Raw genomic sequence first — 21,419 nt, 5'->3', positions numbered from 1 at the left:
TTTCCCTGTTGGGGACTATTCTATAGAAGGTTGCTCTTTTGCACAGCTGATTTAGTCCAGCCTATTTGTATGGTTTGCCGACTGTCATTGGAGGCTTCAGGGCGCAGCGGGTGAAACCTGAGAAGCTTTTATCAGCACACCTGTGAGCTACGCCCACCTCTGTCCCTTCCTGTTTCAGTTCAGAGAGTTAATGCGAAGGCAATGGCTGCCGCGACGATTTCTATTGAACAGGACCAGTTCAGTTGTTCAGTGTGCCTGGAGGTTTTACGGGACCCGGTGACCATCCCCTGTGGACACAGCTACTGTCTGGACTGCATTGAAGACTACTGGAACAGGGCCAAGCAGAAAGATCAGTACAGCTGCCCTCAGTGCAGGCAGGTGTTCAATCCGAGACCGCTGCTTAGCAGAAACACCGTTCTGGGTGAAGTGGTGGAAAAGTTCCTGCAAAGCGAGCGCGTGCAAGCCGCCGCTCAGCATTCAGTCAAACCGGAGGACGTGAAATGTAGTGTCTGCAGGGGGAGAAACAGCAGAGCTATCAAATCCTGCCTTGTGTGCGTGGAGTCTTACTGCGCGGCTCACCTGAGGGCTCACGAAGAACGCTCTCACAGGAAAGCCCACCAGCTGATCCCAGCCTCAGAGCAGCTGAGAGAGAAGCTGTGCCAGCAGCACGACAAGTTGCTGCGCCTGTACTGCCACACCGACCAGCAGTGTGTGTGTTCGCAGTGTGTTAAAGAGCGGCACAAAGGCCATGACACCGTCTCAGTGGTGGATGAGAGAGCAACTCAGCAGGTGAGTCAGAGCTCCGAATGGGTTTCTGAAGTGATGGAAAACCCTTAAACGACACTTTACATGTGATCACTGCTCCAAAATAACCAACAGAGGGCACATATCGCAGATGTTGACGTCAGAATTAAAACAAAGTTTACTGAAAGCATATATTTGATATTTTAAATATATATTTTTTTTTAGTTATTTAGCAAACTACTTCATTCCAAAGTGAGGAGCAATTGTCGAGCTTCCAAGAAACCCGGCCATGTGTATCAAGTGTCAAATCAATTTAAATGGCAGAGTGCACGTGAAACAGGTAGCCTACAGCAGAGCAAAGTTAGGTGTGTTAGGGTGTTTTTAAGGAGCCCATTCAACCGTTTTAACACAAAGTGAGTTGTTAGTCACCGTTGGCTCTGAGCCCGTAAAACATTTGTCTGATGATGTTTTTAATGGCGGGTGAACTCAGAGATGATAACCCTTGTGATGGTCTAATTAGGCTTATCTCACTGTTATTTAATATATCTTACGGGTGAAATACTTTATTGTTACCAATAGCTTATTCTGTTAAGGGATACTTGTTACTATTACTTGGCACTAACAGGAACAGGACAAAATAGCCAGTTCTCGCAAATCTGTGTGTGGTAAACAAAAAGCTGCTGGACAGGAAATGCAGAGAAGCCGCCTTCCCGATTGTGTCTGATCCGAAAACGGACCAAGTACCCACAAAGCAGACGGGTCTGGGTCAGATCTGGTATCAAGCTGCCACTTCTGGCCTGCAGCTGGCCCAGTGCTGGCCCATATGTGGACCAATTTTGCTATGTGGGTACACGCTGAACACCCTGGTGAGAAATAAATGTGCTGAGTATTTGCAGTCAGACTAATCCTTAGTATACTTCACGTGTGGTAATGATTAGTTAACTAAAAAATTTACCATTTTGGGACAACTAGTTTTTTGCCAAATATATTTTAGTTGCAATGAAATGGTAGAAAAGCAGAATTTGAAGTGTATTTATTGTGTGTTCTAAAGTGGAACAACTTAAAGTAAACTTGGCTGTGTATGTGCACTAATGAAGTTTCTTACTTTGTTATAAGTATGCTAAGATTTATAGCAAAAATAATGTTCTCATCTTATTAAGAATATGCTCGATCACACGTTTTTGTACATTTCTAACTCACCAATGCGCTTTGTTATTATTTCAAGGAAAATGAAACCCTGACTGAGAGAGTGCTTAACTTGGCAAAATAGAGAATCTGTAAACCCACAACAGGAGTGTGGCAGAAACGGGCGGTTTAGATGCAGTTTGGAACAGCAGACTACTACAAGCTAAACAGAGATGCTGCTGATGGAAGCTTATTGTCGAGCAAGATAAGATGATTAATGCACTTTATTCCTTTAGCAAAAGTTGTTACAATGTCTCTTGCTGATAGAGCTGGGTTTTTTTTTTCCAATACATCCTCTAAATCTAATCTACAAGAGCACAATGAGTTCAAGTATTGGATCATTCCTTTTCTTTTCTTCAGTGAACCCAGAGGTCCAGGTGAGAGACTGTTTCTCACACCAAGCTAGTATTCAGTGAAATCAGAATCAGCTTTATTGGCCAGGTTTGACTAAACAAACAAGGAATTTGACTCCGGTAAAACTTCACTCGCAAAGTACAACACTCAACAATAACATATTAGATTAAAAATTAGAAATACAGAACAACAATAATCTTATGAATTGTGACAGAACAAAATATTCTTAGGATTAGACTTTCTATTTGGGTTTACATTTTGGATGACTGTAGGAAATTAACTGTAGGATTACTGTAAAAAAAATAAGCATCTATCCCCTTGATCTAAGATATTTCTTCTTACTTAGATTTCACGTTTTGCAGTTTATGGAGAGGGGAGAGGATAGATTGAGAAGGAGAAAAAGCACTGTACCCTGTAGAAAAAGAGGATAAGATACACCAGGTGTGAAGGCAAACAGAGATGTCTGTATAGTTTTTCTATTGGGGGAGGGTGGTGGTCATTCCTAATAGAAGAGAGGCACAGAATGCCAGAGGAGTAGAGAGAACTGGGTGAACCATCAGGGCAAAGCAGGAGAGAAGCTGCGAGCCAATCTTAGAGGGAAACCTGAAGAGAAGCACTTGCTGCAGCAACACAGAACATCTTGTATTCACGCACTTTATCACTTTTAAGCCTAAATGTTCATAATGTATGTGAAGATATTTGTTTTTCGTAAAGATTCCAATCTGTAGCTTACAGGTTTACCTTTACCAGCGATTGTTTCAGCAGAAGCTGCACGGCATTAAAGTCAATGTCCCCGATTCCAAAACTTCATGCAAACCTTACTAAAAAAACCCGAAAACACTTATCATAAAAGCCATCAAAAACATACACTACAAATAGTCTCACACACTTGTACCATCATTTGGTGGACCTAAAGTCAGTACATATGCTACAACCCATCTTTCCCCGTCTGCATGTGAAACGTTAACCATCTGAAGTACTCCTTTTAAAACTTACTGCATATAAATAAAACATTAGGGTGATTCGCTTAATCTCTGCAGCGTCTGGAATTGGAGTGGAGGCACAACAGATGCTGAATTTGTGTGTGTTGTCTGACATACAGGATGTCTTTTTATAGCCTTGTTTGAAGGCTTCAGCAGTTTAAATATTGAACACAAGGAGGGTAAAACGCGACTTGGTCCTGCAATCATATCTTGTGCTCAGATGTTACTGTGTCTGATAGACCAAAGGCCTTTCCCGTGTAATCCAGTCCTTTGACTGAAATCAAAAAGTTCCACCCTGAAAGCCAACTGTGGAAGAATTATTCCACCGAGCAGCATCAGTCAGCGCAATGCGACATTCATCCTCTTTATTCTTAGAAAAAACTCAGAGAAGCCTCCTTGAAGTCTGTGCAGAAGCTGAGGGACACAGAGAAGGAACTCCGATATGTCATCAGATACATCAAGGTGAGTGCGTTTCTTCTACAAGAGCTGTAAATATGCTGTTCAAACCAAGAGCGGTGTGCGTTTCCTGGAGAGCAAAGCGGTAACTTTAACCCACACAGCACTGCACAGAGGCCGCAGTGGAGGAGAGCGAGAGGATTTTCACCAGAATGATCCGAGCCATCGAGAAACAAAGCAGTGAGGTGAAGGAGCTGATCAGAGTCCAGGAGAAAGCTGCCGTCAGTCAGGCCGAGGAGGTGCTGGAGAAGATACACAGGGAGACGGCCGAGCTCAGGAAGACCGAAGCAGAACTGGAGAGGCTCTCTCGCACGGAGGACCACCTCCACTTCCTCCAGGTATGAATAAAAACCGAAACAGAAAACAGGCCGACAATATCCGAGTACAACTGTGACCAGATTAAGTTGTCAGAACCAAGATTCAGGACCGGTTTCTCACCTAATTATTTATTCAGTCATTAACTGAAGCTCAGGACACCATTAAAATGGAAAGTATTTAACTTTTTATTTAAATTTTTTTTTTTTTTTTGCGCTGCCAATTAATTTGAAGTGAAGGAAAATTTAGACAGAACTGGGCTTTTTTGGGGGGGGATTTCTTGAAAGGCAAAACAAACCTCAGTGACAGTTGAAGACCTCCAGGAAAACCAATTGCAACACATCTGTAATGCACAAAGACTGGAGCTCCAGATGTTTGAATAAAACACTTAAACTCCTTGGAATTTCACATTGAAAGAAATTTGATAGACTTTTTACAAGCTCGTGAAGAACAGTAAATTAACTAAAAGACAGTTTTTAATTCAAGGTCTTAGATTTACATTTTTAGAAGCATGAGAAACAGAGCCTGAGCCATAGTCCAAAAATTTGGGCAAAAAGGTAATTCACTGTCAAATCTGGCCTAAAACTGGACACCGACTCCGAATTATCCAAAACAATTTTGGTTTCATGTCTCTACAGAAGTGCAAGTCTCTTCAATTCCCTGCAAAGACTGTAGAGATGCCCAACACTGATGCAATTACTTACTTGATGTATAAAACCATGAGAGGAGGCCTGGCAGATATTAGGGACAGCCTGGATGAAACGCTTCATAAAGAATTCAACAAAGTATCTGAGAAAGGTACATCTATCTTACGGGGTACAGGTTTAAAGAAATGTCAATGCCTCGTTGCAATTGATAAATAACCGCTTTTTGCATTTCTAGTTAATTCGCTGAAGGACAGCAGTAATCTGAACACCTCTGAAAAAACTAAAGGTATGTTTTTAAATGTGCAGACACTTTTATGTTTCATCACTGAATAGTTTCAATAAATGCTGAAACCGGGGCAAACTAAAGAGAAGCAGTACAGTAGGTCTGAGTTGAGTTGAACTCATGTGTCATCTCTTAACAGCTAAAGACGACATTCCACACGACGTAGAACCAAAGACGAGAGCCGATTTCCTACAATGTGAGTACAGTTATTCCATATTGACCTTCCAGCATCCATCATTAGAAACAAATGGTACTGACCTCAAGTTTTCTCTGTCAAGATTACAATGATTTAACACTGGATCTGAACACGGCCAACTCGTACCTAAGCTTCTCCGACGGCCGGAGATCGGTGACCACGCGCTCCGAGTCGCAGGCCTACCCTGAACATCCAGACCGCTTCACCAGCTGGGCCCAGGTGCTGGGCAGAGCTGGGATGGCGGGTCGCTGCTACTGGGAGGTGGAGTGGGCCGGAAAAGGAGGGGTTTCCATCGGTGTCTGCTACAAAAACATGGGAAGAAATGGAGGAGGGAGCGACTGCAAACTGGGACACAACCCCAAATCCTGGAGCCTGGACTGCTCCCAGACGGCCCGCTTGTTTCAGCACAACAAGGAGAGCGTGACCATTTCCGCCCCCTGCAGCAGCAGAATAGGAGTATATCTGGATTACAGGGCTGGGACTCTGGCTTTCTACAATGTTTTTGATACAATGGTTCTACTTCATAAAGAGAAGACCACATTCACTCAGCCTCTCTATCCAGGTTTTTGGGTGGGGTTGGGCTCCACATTGAAGCTGTGCTCGCTTAAAGTGTAAAACTGAATTGTGCCGCTTCAAAATGAGTTTAAGTCGCCTTGTAAACAAAATATTTACATTTCCGAGAGAGAAAGAATGAAATCGGAGACAGATGTTTGTGCTCTTAGCTCAGCTTTTTAATAACCGTACAAGCTGGGAGCAGCAGCAACACTTTGGTGGGGCAGGTGAAGGGAAGGTGGGGCTTTTAGATCTTGTTGAATGCAGCAACATCCACACTCTGGACCTGCACAAGGAAAACAAAACATGTTAAGCTTTGGATCCATTTTATATATTCAGAATTCTAAGGCATGCACTGTATGTTAAACACCCATTTAATCTAAAAAATAAAGTTTTACTGAAATCTTTGATGCAAGTATCAAGTACCTTTTTTTTAAACTCAATTTAGACCTCATTTGTTTGTGTTAAAATACAACTGGAGAATGTTGCATCTGGTTCTTTTCTAACAGAATGTCCCTACCAATGTCTGGAAAGCTTCCTTATAACAACTTTACCATCTCATTTGTTGCTGCACAAGATATAATTTAAGCACTTACGTTGCGATGTGCACACAGGTCACACCGTATGATGTGCAACATCAAATAAGGCTACTTATTATGTCGACTGTTAGATGGATTACAGGAGGTGAACTTCAAATGACTTTCCAAAAAGCTGCTGCTGGAGGGTGATTTGCAGACAAATAAACAAGGAATAGAAAGAAAAAGTTAACATTTTCTTGAGAAATGAGTCAATTTAAAAATCTAATATCAATACAAGTGGAGCCTGACATTAGATTGGACTCATTTCTCAGAGAAATTGCCTGTCTGCTCCTGCAGAAGTCCTCATAACCCTTTCTGCCCACCGACACCTTCCTCCGCACAGCAGCACTAATGGAGCGACGGTACTCATTCTCGACATGTACCATTTCTCCACACGCTCCTTAGAGAGATCTCTACCCTGAGCATCTCTGCAGCCTTCTGACAGAATGCTGAGAAAGGACTAGCTGACGCAAGCCTTGACCTTTCCTCCATGTTTTGCACTCTAAGAGCTGAGTTGGAGGATACGACCTGCCTCGTAAGGAAAAGGAGCGCTCACCACCGTCTCAGACACAGAGGGGCTTCTGTATGTGAATCCAGATGTGCAGGATTTAAAACCTTAATGTATTAATACGACTCCTGTTCATTTTTATTACTTAGTGACTTTGAGGTGCCAACATTTTAGTAAACACTGCAAACAAACCTCACATTATGCATAACCCACCTCCGATAGAACTTGTTGACATAAAGCTAATAAGCTATAAGTTTAAGCCAAGTTTTACAGCGAAATTTGAAGACTTCTGTTCTGAGTAATCAAAGGATTTTATTCGCCCCGGTCATACAAAGCTCAACTGCAGTGGTAAGCAACACTGCTGATAGTTTAGGTTTTATCTAGCCAAAATCATAGATGCTGGCGTCACTGACCCAGTACAGTGAAGGAGAATCAGCAGCTACACATTTTACACATTCAGCCGTCCCGATTTTACAACTGCTTCAGAAGAAAGCGCTTCAAGTCACATGTAGAATTGTTTGAGGTCCGAATTATACAAAACGGAAATAAGCAAATTCATATAGAGTTAAAAAAAAAAAAAACTTTAAATAACAGCTGCTTTTGTCACGTAAGGGCCAGATGAGGCTTCTACAAGAACTGACCCTTTCAGCTTTTCATGTTGAAAAATGGTTAATCTTGAAGCTTTTAATGTTCAGTGGTGCCACCAATTGATTAGGTGAGCTTTCAGATGTAAGAAATGCATTATTAGTGTTTTAACCCGATATTTCTACTGACTGACAATCAAAACAAAAGTTTGTGAGCAAACAGGTTTCCACTTAGCGTCTGACTAGACAGACCAAGAGCTCTAAAGAGAGGTATAATTAAAAAAATAATTACATTCAAAGCTGGACTAAAGTCTGAAACCAAAGCAGAGTGGTCTCTCACGGCTTAAAATCGACAGCAGCGTCCTCCGTCACTATAGGTAAGGTACTACATAAATAACGTGTGCTTGGATACACACATTTACAGTAAACGGATTAATACAGTTAATCTAAAAACTGATCACCCATGTAAGTTGGTTCCTGGAGTGCATGTTATAACACACTGACACCGGCTCTGTGCACAGATGCTGCTGTCAAGCCCATTATGCTAATGTCCCCATGCTGTGCGCACCACATGTGAAAATCTACTCTGCTCCATTGTACTGAGGCAAAATGACATTTAAGAAAAAAAAAGAAAAAAGAAAAAGCTCACGTCATTTTCTAACATCGAGATGGAAAAAAAAAAAAAAAACAAGGGTTAAATGTGACTTACAAAGTCCTCAAACTTGGTGATCTCCTCTTCCAGGATGTCAGTTCCAACTTTGTCATCCTCGACCACACAGTTGATCTGCAGCTTCTTGATGCCGTATCCAACTGGAACCAGCTTCGAAGCTCCCCACAGGAGCCCGTCCATCTGCACCGTACGCACACACTCCTCCAGCTTCGCCATATCCGTCTCATCGTCCCACTGAAGCAGAACATGAGGGGGAAGAGACCAACAATCTGCATCAGTCCACAGGAGGTTAGCGTTTATATGGCCCCTTTTCTGGATTTGCAACCAGATTCAATATCATGGATATTGCGCAGCCATGTGTTCATAGCACCCATTAAAACTGACTTGCATGCTCAGGGATACAAATGTGTAATTTTGGTTTTTTATAAAGTTAATCCATAATTCAAAAACTTTTCAGCGATTGTTGCACAAGCATTCACAAAGATTTCGAATTCTTTGGAAGTTATTCAGCTTTTTGCCCTGAAAAAACTATTCATAAACCAACCCAACATTAATCCAGGAATTCAATTTTCATGAATTTTTACAGACTTGCTACAACTTTTAATTGTTGTATTGGAGCCCGGTAATAGAGTGGAGACGTGCACGTACGGGCTTAACGTCCAATATGATGGATGACTTGGCAATGAGGACGGGTTTCTTGGCTTTCTTGGCTGTGTAGGCCTCCACACGCTCCTGCTTCAGACGTTCTGCCTCCTCATCATCATCATCACTGCCAAACAAGTCTATGTCATCGTCGTCGTCTCCATTTTCCACCTTAACCTGTCTGACAGGAGCCGCCTGGACAGAAGAAGCCCGGACATTAAAAAAAGAAAGCAAGAGGCACTTTCTATTTTTTTATTAAGTTTCATTTGTTTACTTCTAACACAACAGTGAGAGATATAAAACGGAAGTTCAATAACAACCATGAAACCCAGAGCAAAGCAAATAAAAACAGATAAAAGATTCTATTTCACACTGTGAAGGGGACAGGGGACAGTTTCCCTGAGACTAATACAAACACAGACGATCACTACTTGGTGTAAAAGCAGTAAAGAGGTACTGCATCTACCAATTCCTCATCATTTACCATGGCGCACGGGACAGCTGCTGATGTGGGGGACTTCTCCAGCATAGCCACTCTGGACTCCAGCTTCTGCATGGTGGCCCTCAAGTCCTCCACCACTAACATGAAAACAACAGAGTTGCAATAACTGCTGGTTTTGCCACTTGGGAGCAGCAGAAGCAAGCAGTGAATATTGACATATCACTGTGCAAAGCTGGTGTGGGGACATATCAGGGAACAGCGTGGAGAAACTTTGAAATATCGTGATAGATAGTTGGGCTTCTGGCCACCTGATTAATCTCCTCCTCTTCACCCCGTTGTTAAGAACGGTCTCTGATCTAAACAGCTGGCTCTTAAGCTGCCAAATCCTTCACAATTTTCACCAATTAGTTGACATTTTTTTCTGCTTTAATGGGTTTCAAAATGCTTTTTCACTAAAATGAACTGACAGCTGTTTATAAATGAGTAAAATGAGAAAAATAATGAGTTGAAAATTCTCCACAAAACTCAGCTACGCCATCACCTGAATATGCAGCATCCCAAGGCTTTACAAACATTCATCAATATGAGCAACCCCTTTCCAGATGTTGAATGTTTCATTTAATACACAAGCCCAAAGTGCTTTTAACATCAATAATATAAAACTAGAAGTGACCAAAAGCTTCGAAGATATGAAAAACCTTCATAACGCACACCTTTGTGCAGAGTCCGATTCTCCAGCTCCAGGCTCTTCATGCGTGAGGTCAGCTCCTGGTCTCCTCCTGCATGTGAGGATGACTGTGGGAAGATCAAACGATTTAATTAGAACACGTCATGTTGTAGGTCAGCTCAGAGATGAAAACAAAGCAATATCCACTGTTGAAATCCAGTCTGACGTGAAGAAGCAAGCAAAAATAAAAAAGTGAGGTTAAGAAAAAAAGAAAAAGCCATGCAGAACTTTAATCTATTCATTTGAGATGGGGCTGCCTGGATCTAAAACCTTTCTTGGTCAACCAGCAGTTGCAATTTAAAGCAACAGGCTGATTATTTGTCACACACACACGAAACAAATGTCAGCTGTGTGCAGGCTCCAGTCCAGCCCCCCAGCTCCTTCTACCCCTTCCCTCACACACACACACACATCATTTCAGGCCCTCCCATTATGGCTATACAGCATGCAAACATCTCTAAGCAAACCTTCTTATATCATCTTTTACCCCCCCACATAAATGTAATTCAGAAGAACTGCTTGACTTTACTTTTTGCAGAGACTAAGGCTCTGTTTACATTAATTCATTTCACCATTTCTTCGTGTCGGCGTCTTGCAAATTATTTACATTTACACACAAAGTTGCTGTCCTCTCAATAAAAGCCTGTTTACTGTTTACTCTAAAACGGGGATCGGCTGATTCGCTAGTCACATGACTAATCAGCCATCACATGACATGATCGCCCTTGCATCTGGAGCATGCGCAACTGCTTAGAAAACACGACCTACAGGTGCATATTGCCTTACACACATGACGAATGATGAGAGAGACACTTGGACGGGAAAGTCCAAAGGCATTTGCAGTTTTCCGTAGTCTCCCTTCATCACTCAAGTAGTATAAGGTGCAAGCAACCTTGGTAAAAACGTCGATGGGCCGTCTCATTCTTGTTGTTTTCTGGACATTCGAAAGTTCTCGCGCCATTCTTCGGCGACAACAACTTGGTCCACCATGCGCTGCTTCTTCCCGGTCTAACCCAAAAGCGGCGCTCCATGTACGGCTTGCACTGCGGATCCTCGTTTCTCACCGTTTACAACTGCTAAAATCAGCATCGTATGCGAATGCTTACGTTGACTTTGAGGCTTTAAAACAAGGTGTTAAATAAAACGCTTTAGGTGTTGTATCAACTTAATTGGATGCCATTGCATTTCAGCAGCTCACGAGAAATCACTGGCTTCCAAAGGTCATTAGCAGCTTGACGTTAGCTGATTATCTGTGATCATGATTATCTTCCAAATGCGTACATTTGGAATCAGTAGATTAAGGCTATGTACACACGTAGCCGGGTATTTTTAAAACCGAATGTTTCCCCCCCTCTGTTTATAAAATAATCTGTATCCACATTACCTCGTTTTCGAAAAAAACTCCTTCCAGACATAACCGAACATCTGCGTTTTCACCTGTCTTGACAACCCAAATGCTGTTTTGCGCAATCTGCCCTCGTCAGCTAAATAATAAAGTGTGCACGCAGCTTTTTTGAGCACACTGACAGGTGATCGCATGACAGTGGACTGCCCCTCGATATGAGGACGTAATAATTCCGACAGCGAGAGGACTGAGGACCGGGACATGCGAAATTGTCACGCCATTCCTCTGGGAGTACGACTTTGGCGTGTAAAATCAAGGCAGTAAACAGCGCCTGCACAATAATAACCACCACAGTTCTCAAGGCATCCATGCTTCTTCAGTAAACAAAGGTCGCACTTTAGACTTTAAAGCAGATTTGTTGTTGTTTTGGCGCATATTGTGACGTTCGAAAACGCAAAACCCCAGTTATCTCTGTCTACACGCAGCTGCATAAACGGAGTTTTCAAAAATCTTCCCTTTGCCCGGAGTTTTTAAAAACATTCGTTTACGATGCGTTTTTATGTGGATGACAGGTCCAAACGTAGAAAAATATATTCGTTTTAGCAGATACCCGGCTACGTGTGGATGGGGCCTAAGATCATAGGGACAGGATGAGAAACCAGTGCTGCAACAACAGAAACACACTCCACGTCAGGCAGCAGCAGCAGATGCAGCCAGCACATCCAGCTGTTTGTCATGCAGCATTCCCAGACCGGTTCAACAGAACTGAACCAGGAGGACTTACATTTCTGTGCTGCCGTTTCGGCTGCCGTCCTTTGGCCTGCTGCTGGGCTGTTTTCACCTGCCCCCCCGGTGATGAACAAGGTTAAGTGAGAAGGAAAGAGAAGGGGAAAAGCAAAGGTTGCAGATACCAAATGAATGCAACACAGTCTACAAAGGCCAACGTTTTAGACAGATCAAAGGTGTTAATAGTGAAAGAAAAAGAATATTTTAAAGACAGCTTGACTTTCATATCATCGTTGAATCAAAGAACAGTAAAAAGTCACAAGCAGAGCTGGTCATGCGGCAGCATTGGACAAGCTTAAGTTAATTTAAACAAACCCCTGAGAAGATCGTGTATCATCAAGGTAAACACGAGTAATCAGGATGCTTCGTAAACTGTAGAGCAGATTTTAGCGTTTCAGGTATTTAGGCCTAATCCCGACCGGTTATAAAGTGTGAAAATGGATGCATACATCACGTCAGTCACTTTTCCAGGGAAAACAAAGGAAAGCTTATTCAAATACTGAATTTTCATTGCATGGTGCGATTAGACTCAACACCAGCTCTACTTGACACAGCTCCTCTCTGCTTGGCGTTACAGTTCAGACAGCACGTCCTCATTGCGAGAGGATCGGCAGAGTATCATCACAGCACCATGTGAGGCTTCACTGACACAGAAACAGGAAAAGCATCTTCCCCGTGCGTTTGTGACAGGCGTTTTAGTACTGAAGGGTTTGAATTTTGCTTGGGAGTGATAACTGTGCGACAGAGCTCATCTCTGGTCAGGAGAGAATGGAAAATAAATCAGTTTTCTCAGGTTAATTAAACGCGCTTATGGATTCAAAATTCATGCATATAATATGCAATCCGTGAGCACAGATGAGACATCCGTGCAATTTGTTTTTGCAATTTTTTGCCCACAGAAATGTAAATTGTGTGCAGACTTCGAAAGGACTTTCCGAAGGACAGAGCCAGATTTGAGTGCTGTTGCAGAGTCATTTTGCTCACAGGTGGAGATTCTGGTATATCATTGTATGGTGACGTGCAAACACTGCAAACCACTATCAGTTTAGCTCGCTTGAAACCTTGACCAAAGCAGTTACTAAATAATGTTTCAGCTAAATAGGACTACCTATAGTAGAGAAAAAAAAAAAAAAGCACTGAAAAAGTGAGGCGGTTATTGTTCTTTGAGGTGATTGAACGTAGATGACTGAGCCTTTTCCTTGAAAATGACAACCTGAGCTGTAACCACTGAGTGAGCCAACATCAGATGACATCCATTGCATTTAAAGCTCATATTAGCTTTAGTCATCTTCAGAACACCGGCCCATATTATTTTTTACATCTAAAAAGAGGGGATCTCTTTCCGATCAGTGCAGTGAGAGGATACTGCTCGAGACTTTCAAAGTGCAGATGTAAGCGATATTGTTCCTTTAGGTCACAACTTCTGTGTAAAACGGGGGCAACACATAATCAAGAGCCTAGAACTGTGTTACACTTCAAAAGTCATTTTTTTTTCAACTGAAGAGACAAAAATAAATAAATCCCCATTTCACCTTTATTTTGGATAATGAATAAAGTTCTGCCACTTCAGGTGTAGGTCTGTGACGTACATTAGTCACAGTACAAACAGGACTGTTTTTTATTCTTTTGGGATTTAGCAATGTCCTTCAGGATGTCATCAACTCACCCGTACCCCCAGGCTTATGTGGCAAACAGACACAAATAGGGCACAGTGTGGGAAAAACAGTGAACACAGATACACACTTTTATTTAAAAAAAAAAAAAAAAAAAAAAAAAAAAAATTGATTTGAGTTTTTTTTTTTTATACCAAGTCCATGAGAAACTAAATATGTCAAAGCTGAGCAGTCAAAAAGGCAAATATGTCAGCTTCAAGTAATTTACATTTGAATTAGCATTACAAATGTTACACATACTGTGATTTGGCAGCAGAAATAAAGGCACAAAAACCCAGCATGAGGACTTGACCTGCAACTGTCATGGTGCGGCTGTCAGTTTTCCCACTTGAGAAACATTTTTAATAACTACTTTCCCTTGAACCTACTTTAAATCATCCTACTGCAAAATAAAATAAAAATATGTACCAACAGGCAGCAAGAGATAAAGCTGCAGCATGTAAAAACCAACTCACTCAAAAGCAACGCATAACAGTAGAAATGGGTTTTAGATTTGGTGAAATAACCCTTCAAAAAAATAAAATTAAATAAAATCTGTGTAGGAACTCCATAGCGCATACGTGCGTCTGCTGTAGTCCAGGACGGGCTGAGAGGCCGAGACAGCTGCCAAACCACATGACCCTTCTCACTACGACGAGCCACTTCTAAATCGAGTGGCTTAACTAATATGCAGACAGCTGCTCCAGGCAGCCAAGTCCAGTGACTAACAATGATGCAACTATTGCCTGAACTAACAGGGCTAACAGGACAAGACTGAGGAAAAGCTGTGCAACCACTGATTAGGTTATACATATAACCTCAAGACCTGACCAAGGGTGCACAGTAACAGCAACGTACCAGGAGACAACTGCAAATAAAAACTCATTTTCAGATGTTAAGGATTCAAGCTTTCCCACCTGTTGATGAGTGGCAGGGCCGTTCACACCCTCGTAGAAGCGCTTCTCCGCCTCATCGTAGCAGTGTTTGTCGAACCAGATGTTCTCTGTGGCAAGGCACTGCACTCCGCTCATGTTGGAACTGAGAAAACGGGGAGAAAATTCAGGACTTAATACATCAATCGTGATCAGTATTCGACAGCTAATCTGCTAATAAACAGCCATAACCAGGTGTGTAGCCATTACAAGTCCAATCAGTGATGGTTTAATGAGATGCCAGGCTGTAACTTTGCTATGTGACACATTACAACAGCATGCAAAGCCACAGGTGGAGTTGTTGGTGGAATGGGAGAAGACCAATCAAAGCTTAAGAGACATTTTCTATAGCATATAACCAACAAGTTGCCAACTGTAAAGGGGAGGAAGCATTTAAAAATAGACAATAGCTATAAAAAGCTTTAACATACGGTTCACCTCCCACCCTGCTGATGGTTTACTGCAGCAGACTGCTACACATTCCTCACACAAACAGAGTTGCCTCGTCTGCAAAGTCTGGATTATGGAACAATGGGTTGGTCGCTGTAGAGAGACCCACTTTGTGTAATCGAACACAGAAAGGACAGACTTAGCTTACCAGATACGTTTTCTACCGTCGTATGATGTACGTTACATCTGTGAGACTGACATGTTACCCAACAAGCTCCCCTCTGCTTTATAGTTTAAACCCAACGGAGGAAAGGACAAACAAGAACAAAAATAAATAACCAAGTCGTCAAATAAACAGAACACACACACATAACGTCTCTCCCATTCCCCGTGTGAGAGGTGTCATACTTGTCCCATTTCCCATCTGTCTCGGAGAAGCCTCTCTTCCTCGGGTGTGGTCCCCTGTTGCCCCTGCCCCCATGCTCAGTCTCAGAGGAGGTGCGATTGCGGCCTCTATTGAACTGACGGTGAGGAGTACCAGAAGCCTTCACAGTAGCAACACCGCGCTCCTGATCTTGTGGTTCACGGGGGATGCGCCTGCAGCGGAAGGTCAAGTGACCTCTGGTGTTAGGGCTCCGTGGAGAGGATGCCAGAGGGCCGTTGCCATTAGAGGCAAGCCGGCGCTGGTAGTTGCCCTCGGCCTGCTCGTAGGCGCTGCGGTTATACCATACTGCCTCAGCCTGCATGCCCTGGAAAACGGGGCTTCGGCCATAGGAGCCGCTCGCCTCCACGGAGGATCCAAGACGCTCCTCTTCAGTCCCTGAGCCTTCCGACTGGGACAAATGTGAGCGATGTCGCAGCCTCCCAAACTGGATGTTGTCTCCGCTGATGATCCCCTGCTCCACACTGGGAACATTACCCTGCCTCAAGGCCCCAACTGGGACAGCGTTTTGAGGGTTTCCTCTCCGTTGACGATTTTGATCCATTTCTCTATTAAAGGGGCGTCTTCTCTACTCACTTGTGTGTCAGCGGATCGTAAGGAGAGAAAAAAAAAGCAACAAGTAGAGGCTTGATCCATTAGTTCAGTGTGGAGTTAGCGTCACACGGGAACATGCTGGTTAGAAGCGTCAGAGAAAGCCCGTAAAGCAGCCGACATGAGGTGCCAATGCGGTTGTTTTAACGGTAGCCTGATCAAAAAGCTTGATCTTCAAAAAAAAAAAAAAAAAAAAAAAAACAAGAAAAAAACTTTCTCCCCTTTCAAACAAGAAGTGACCTCTGCAGCTTTGGAAAAATGCCCAGAAAGTTGCGACACTTCAATTAAAATCAATCTCACACTGGACTTTCAAAAAGCAAAGTAAAAGCAAACAGGGCGAAATGTAAATGTGAACGTTAAGAGTGCATTTGCAGTGTTTCCTCGGTACCCATTAAAAAAAATGAATTAATTAATAGCAAGTCTCGTGTTGCTTTTCACATCTGGATTAATTAAGACAGGTTCTGCGCTGCAGTCTCAACCTGACACAAGCGGTGCGGATCACACTCGGCCTCCGACAGGTGTGCTGCAAAACAGAACCCGACTATGCCTTTCAGACACAGATGTGTCCAATTAATGAGGAAGCACAGTTAATGCATTAAATATGAGGTGACGTGCCTCCTGAAAAACACCCAGTAGGTCTAACAAAATGTGCAGCAGACAGTTGGGCTCACCTTTGCTTTACCATGTTGGGAGGACAACGTACGTTGCCTACTGTGGATTGAAATCGCATGCCTTTATAATTCACAGAAAACATGAATTCACGACATAAAGTAAATGTAAGCAATGCTGTGCAACAAGCAGGGGAAAAAAAACTACTCGTATCATGCAAAAAAAAAAAAGGCCAAAATAACAGGTTTTATGCAACATGGATGATGCATTGTTTCAGTCACTGTTAGTGCCGATGCAGTCTCATATGCCAGTTTATTCGATGCTAAAACTAATGTAGACCCAGCTTCATAAGAACCTCTTTGAGAGAGGCCTTTATTCAGCTATGTGGTCGTTTCAGCAACTTCTGTTTCTGTGCAACTTTTTTTTTAACATTTATGTCCAACATTTCTCCTACTAAATAAGTTAAATGATCAAAATGTGTAATTTGTTACGGTTTAAAAAAAAGAAAAGAAAAAGAAAAATCCATCAAAGAAGACTTTTAGGTTGTGCAAACAGAATGATTTGAGACTAAATAGTGACTTTGAAAACTTACCAGAAACGTCTCTCGGTTAAATGGGGAGCAAACGCAACACAGTGCAAAGCAATCGTGAAGTTTAATAGAAATCAATGAAACGACCTAAACAAAAACAACTTATTGTTCAACAATCGCAAGCGTTAGATTCATGGCAAAGGTGATCCATCACAGTGCGTTAGTTCAAGCAATTTGTTTAAAAGAAACTGAGTGTAAAAATTCTCCAACTGCACAATAAGTTTGCAAATGGCCAGGGCTTGTGAGCATCAGCTGAAAAGCAGCTTCAACGCCAACACTCACCTCGAGAGGAATAAGGAGCTAAGAGAGATAAGAGAATAAAGACAGTTCTTGTCTGTTGTGTGTCATTTCCATGTCTGAATGCAAAGAAAAACCACAGGAACGCTAAATAACAAAAAGCTGCATGAGGAAAAAGGGGACAAAAGTGTAGAATGAGTGCAACACCAGTCCTAAACCAGACAAATAACACGGATGGGGACATTATCCACAAAAAGAAAATATCAAATTCATGTTGCATCCCATCGTAGCTTGAACATCCAGTCTCTGATTTAAGTTACCGTTGCACGAGTTTTTTTTTTTTTTTGACAGCCGCACCAACTTGTAGCTCAGTTGTCCACGTGGCGAAACAAAGCTTTAAAGCCCGAATGGTTTGTAGTTTTTACAAACTGTACACATTTCTTGATGCTCTACGTCGTCAAAACACAACTTTACAGCACTTACTTTTGGTTTTATTCGACGTTTTATGACTCGCTGCTTGTCCCACTGCGTGTTGCCACAGCCGTAATCCGACGGTAGAAGAGGGCTTGCGATGTTGGGCGGTGAGTATTCTTGTCTGCCGGGGGGGAGGTTGGTAATGAGCTTTTTCGCCCATTTAACAATAATCTAAAGAAAATGTATGTCAATACAAAAAATGTAAATCAAAAACACAAATAGAAACAAGTTATGTCATCTCCAGCCCTTCAGGGATCCTCATTTTAGCTAAAACAGCACCACGGGATTGGTATGATCCATTTCAGTCAAACACTTCATTTCCCATCATTCCTTGTAACTTGAGACTTGTAGCTGTCAGTTATCGTTGACATTTTGACTGTATGCCGGCCGGCCACTGTGTGGAGACAATTGTTACCCGAAAGGTTTCGGTTTTAAAACCATTTAGAGTTTCTTTTACAATTTTTTGTCACTTCTACCTCTATCAGTACATCCCTAGAAATAAAAACAGGCTAAATGCTAATTTTTTTTTAACTTTAGCCAGGGCTGAATTTTCTGAAGTAGATAGCATTATTTACATTGTCCTGCTGAAGATTGGCTTGTTGAGCCAAACTATAAAAAAATTCTCTCTCTCTCTCTCTCTCTCTCTCTCTCTCTCTCTCTCTCTCTCTCTCTCTCTCTCTCTCTCTCTCTCTCTCTCTCTCTCTCTCTCTCTCTCTCTCTCTCTCTCTCTCTCCATATATATATATATATATGAGAGTTTTCAGTGTAGACTGAGCAAAAGTCCTGAGCCACCTTTCATTTCTAAATAATTGGCTTCCAAGGAGTCGGACTCTTGTAATCTTTTCTAAGTGGTCTTGAGAAAGGCTCCAAGCTTTCTAAATACTTTCCATTTTTTTCCCCTTGTACATGGGCTGCTTTTTCAGAAATTAAGCTAAAGTAAACTTGAAAGCTATTGGCTGATTACTTTGTATCTATAGTGTGGAGTGTGTCCTTGAAAAGAACTGAGGAAACTGGACAAGTGGAAAGCAAAAGAAGAAGTGGCAATACTGTGAAAAAAAAAAGTTAAACTAAAAACAACTATCTACTGCAGATGAGAAAGTCGCGTCCTTAAGAAAAAGAAGAAAAAAAAACGCAATAAAGATTTGACACAGGACCTGAGAGATGCATCTGACTAAACAGCATTGATTAATCTATCTGTTCCCCAAGATTTGGTTGGAAACATTCTCTGTGGACAGATGGCCATCAAGAAACCATTCCTAATTCAAGGTATTATGGAGAACAGGCTATATACCACATAACAGAATAAATGGACTGAAAATCAGTAACAACCGGTCTTAAGGAGAGATAAATCCACCCCATAGACCGCACATCAACATTATTAATGCAGTGTGGGATCATCTTGATAGGGAACTGAAAAAAAAAAAGTCTGCCAACATCCAAAGGAGAGCTTCGGGATGTCCTAAAGAAGGCTGGAGAACTATTCCTGAAGACTACTTAACCTGAGTTAGACCTGAACTTACATTTTAGATTTCTTCAAGCTATTTGGGTTTAGGAGAAACCAATAAATATAATAACCAGATATCATCTAGGAACATTCAGCTCTTTTTGAAAAAAGATATGTCCACACATGTGGAAAACTCGGTCTGATCACCAAAAATGTGACGACCGCGTACGGAGGTTAAAGAGATGACAAGACAGTTTGTCAAAGGGTGTTCAGGCTGTGTTGAAGAATAAAGGTGACCATATCATATATTATCTTTCAGACGTTATAATAGTTTAAAATTCAGACTTTGTTTTTGCCTTATATACTATTTTAGCATTTCTGTTTGTACATGTTTCAATAAATTCAGTACTAGTACAGTTTTATGTTTGAAAACAGAATTATTATATAATTATATAATTATATAACTATAGGGTATTTATTATTCTCATATAATAGTGAAATGTATAACTTGTTGTTTTTTAATGCATTATCCACAGCAGGTTATAGATCTTTGAAGCAATTTTAGGAAGAATTATCATGTTTCTTTCACAGCATCCTTGCTCCAAGTTGCCCTGCAGAAAGCTATAATTCACATTTATACTAAACAAGCTAACAAAAATGGCTCTTGAACCCCTCTCAGCCATCCTGGTGGATTGCAACATCACTGATGTAACAACGCTCAACATGTCTCACAAGCTACACGTTTTTCAATGTATACAGACCCATGAAATGTAAATAACCACTTTCATGTGTTCCTTCCCCGGGGATTTGAGCCATGCTGTCGAGTTATCTACAACTGATTGATGTGTTACTTGTCATTGACATCAAATGATTTCAGAAATCTGAAAGATGTTGAAAAACGGTGAAAGCTCAGACAGTTCGCCTCATCTGACCTCATGTTAAAAAGACATATCTACATCTGCAATATCCTATCATAAGCCTCGGACAAACTGAAGATGAAGCGTTTATCACAGATGAGGTTTTAACCCAAAATGGCTTTTCATATCCAATGAACCTTTATAATACTTGAAAACATTTACTTTAATCTTTATGGAGGAGAGTGGGGGTAAGCAGAAGTTCCCAAAGAGTTATTGTAAAATGAACAGGTTTTTTTTTCAGGGTTTTTTCTTAATGAACTCTTTCCAGAACAATTTAAACTTGTACACTTGAAATCTCTAAAATGATCTGCTTTTTGTCTTTCACTAATTTATTCCTCTGTCATCCAACCTTTTCCCATCCTTTCTTGCAACCACCAGCAGTTGTGACGGCAGCATTTGATTTTTGTCTTATTTACGTTTGTCATCTAAGCAGTACAGTGTGTGTGTGTGTGTGTGTGTGTGTGTGTGTTAGGCTCTGTTGTATCACTCCAGTGGTTTACTCTCGAGTTCATACAGCGAGCACATCTCTCTCCTAAAATAAATGGTTGAAAAAAGCCACTGTGAGGTCTAAAATGCTTCATGCACTTTTCAGAGGAGAAACTGCTGGAATCTGGGAAGGTTTTTGAAGAAAAACTAGTTTCTGCTCCACTGACTGTGCCTGTGGACTCGCTATGTGTAGCTAAAACTATGCTGAGCTGTCAAACCAAATCAAATTCATTGTCAACCATAGCTAACAGGTATACAACTGAAACACACTGTGACTGCAAGACCTGACTCACGACACATTTATGGGTCACCCGAGTAAGAACATCCATTTTTTGATCAAGATTAAATTGAAATGTTTAAATTGATTAAGGTTTTAGGAAAGAGTGCAGGCACGTACAGGTCTTACTTTTCCTGCATCTGGGCATTAAGGTGAAGAACTCCACAGGGGACCCATTGTGCACTGCATTATGAGTCTGTAGGTTATAGATAAGAGGGGGAAAAAACATTTTACCTTTACCTATCTTAGATAGGCAAAAACCTATCTAAGAGAAAACTTTAGCTAAATCTTTCAATTTTGAACAAGTGCTAGAGCAATTACACCCAATGTCACCTGTCACATGTGTTGCTCTAAAACCTGTACATACGTTTCAGCAGTGATG

The 21,419-nt window shown here is 41.7% G+C and overlaps 2 protein-coding genes across 5 annotated transcripts; one reads left to right on the top strand and one right to left on the bottom strand.

Annotated features, from left to right (window-relative positions):
* Positions 1-151: 151 nt before the first annotated feature.
* Positions 152-6,000, top strand: LOC142398883 (E3 ubiquitin/ISG15 ligase TRIM25-like). The gene is made up of 7 exons (XM_075483113.1): positions 152-789; positions 3,642-3,728; positions 3,827-4,060; positions 4,676-4,835; positions 4,920-4,970; positions 5,107-5,163; positions 5,246-6,000. Exons 1-7 carry the CDS (start codon positions 202-204, stop codon positions 5,776-5,778), a joined length of 1,710 nt encoding a protein of 569 aa, XP_075339228.1. The 5' UTR covers positions 152-201; the 3' UTR covers positions 5,779-6,000.
* Positions 5,873-18,010, bottom strand: eef1da (eukaryotic translation elongation factor 1 delta a (guanine nucleotide exchange protein)). 4 transcript variants are annotated; one of them, XM_075483118.1, is made up of 10 exons: positions 17,923-18,010; positions 17,485-17,502; positions 16,676-16,715; positions 14,567-14,687; positions 11,996-12,052; positions 9,853-9,934; positions 9,182-9,276; positions 8,704-8,892; positions 8,095-8,289; positions 5,873-6,001 (listed from the first exon to the last, which is right to left on the bottom strand). In XM_075483118.1, exons 3-10 carry the CDS (start codon positions 16,687-16,689, stop codon positions 5,963-5,965), a joined length of 792 nt encoding a protein of 263 aa, XP_075339233.1. In that variant the 5' UTR covers positions 16,690-16,715; positions 17,485-17,502; positions 17,923-18,010; the 3' UTR covers positions 5,873-5,962. The 4 variants fall into 4 exon arrangements, with proteins under 4 accessions (XP_075339233.1, XP_075339230.1, XP_075339231.1 ...); XM_075483115.1 differs by lacking the exon at positions 16,676-16,715 and adding an exon at positions 15,380-15,988 and having other exon boundaries at positions 17,923-18,009; XM_075483116.1 differs by lacking the exons at positions 11,996-12,052; positions 16,676-16,715 and adding an exon at positions 15,380-15,988 and having other exon boundaries at positions 17,923-18,008.
* Between the last annotated feature and the right edge of the window lie 3,409 nt (positions 18,011-21,419).

This window comes from Odontesthes bonariensis, chromosome 14, assembly GCF_027942865.1.
Source record: "Odontesthes bonariensis isolate fOdoBon6 chromosome 14, fOdoBon6.hap1, whole genome shotgun sequence".
In the NCBI taxonomy this organism is placed as follows: Eukaryota; Metazoa; Chordata; class Actinopteri; order Atheriniformes; family Atherinopsidae; genus Odontesthes; species Odontesthes bonariensis.
The sequence above is the reverse complement of the archived record's forward strand: the minus strand, read 5'-3'. Positions and strand labels throughout refer to the sequence as shown.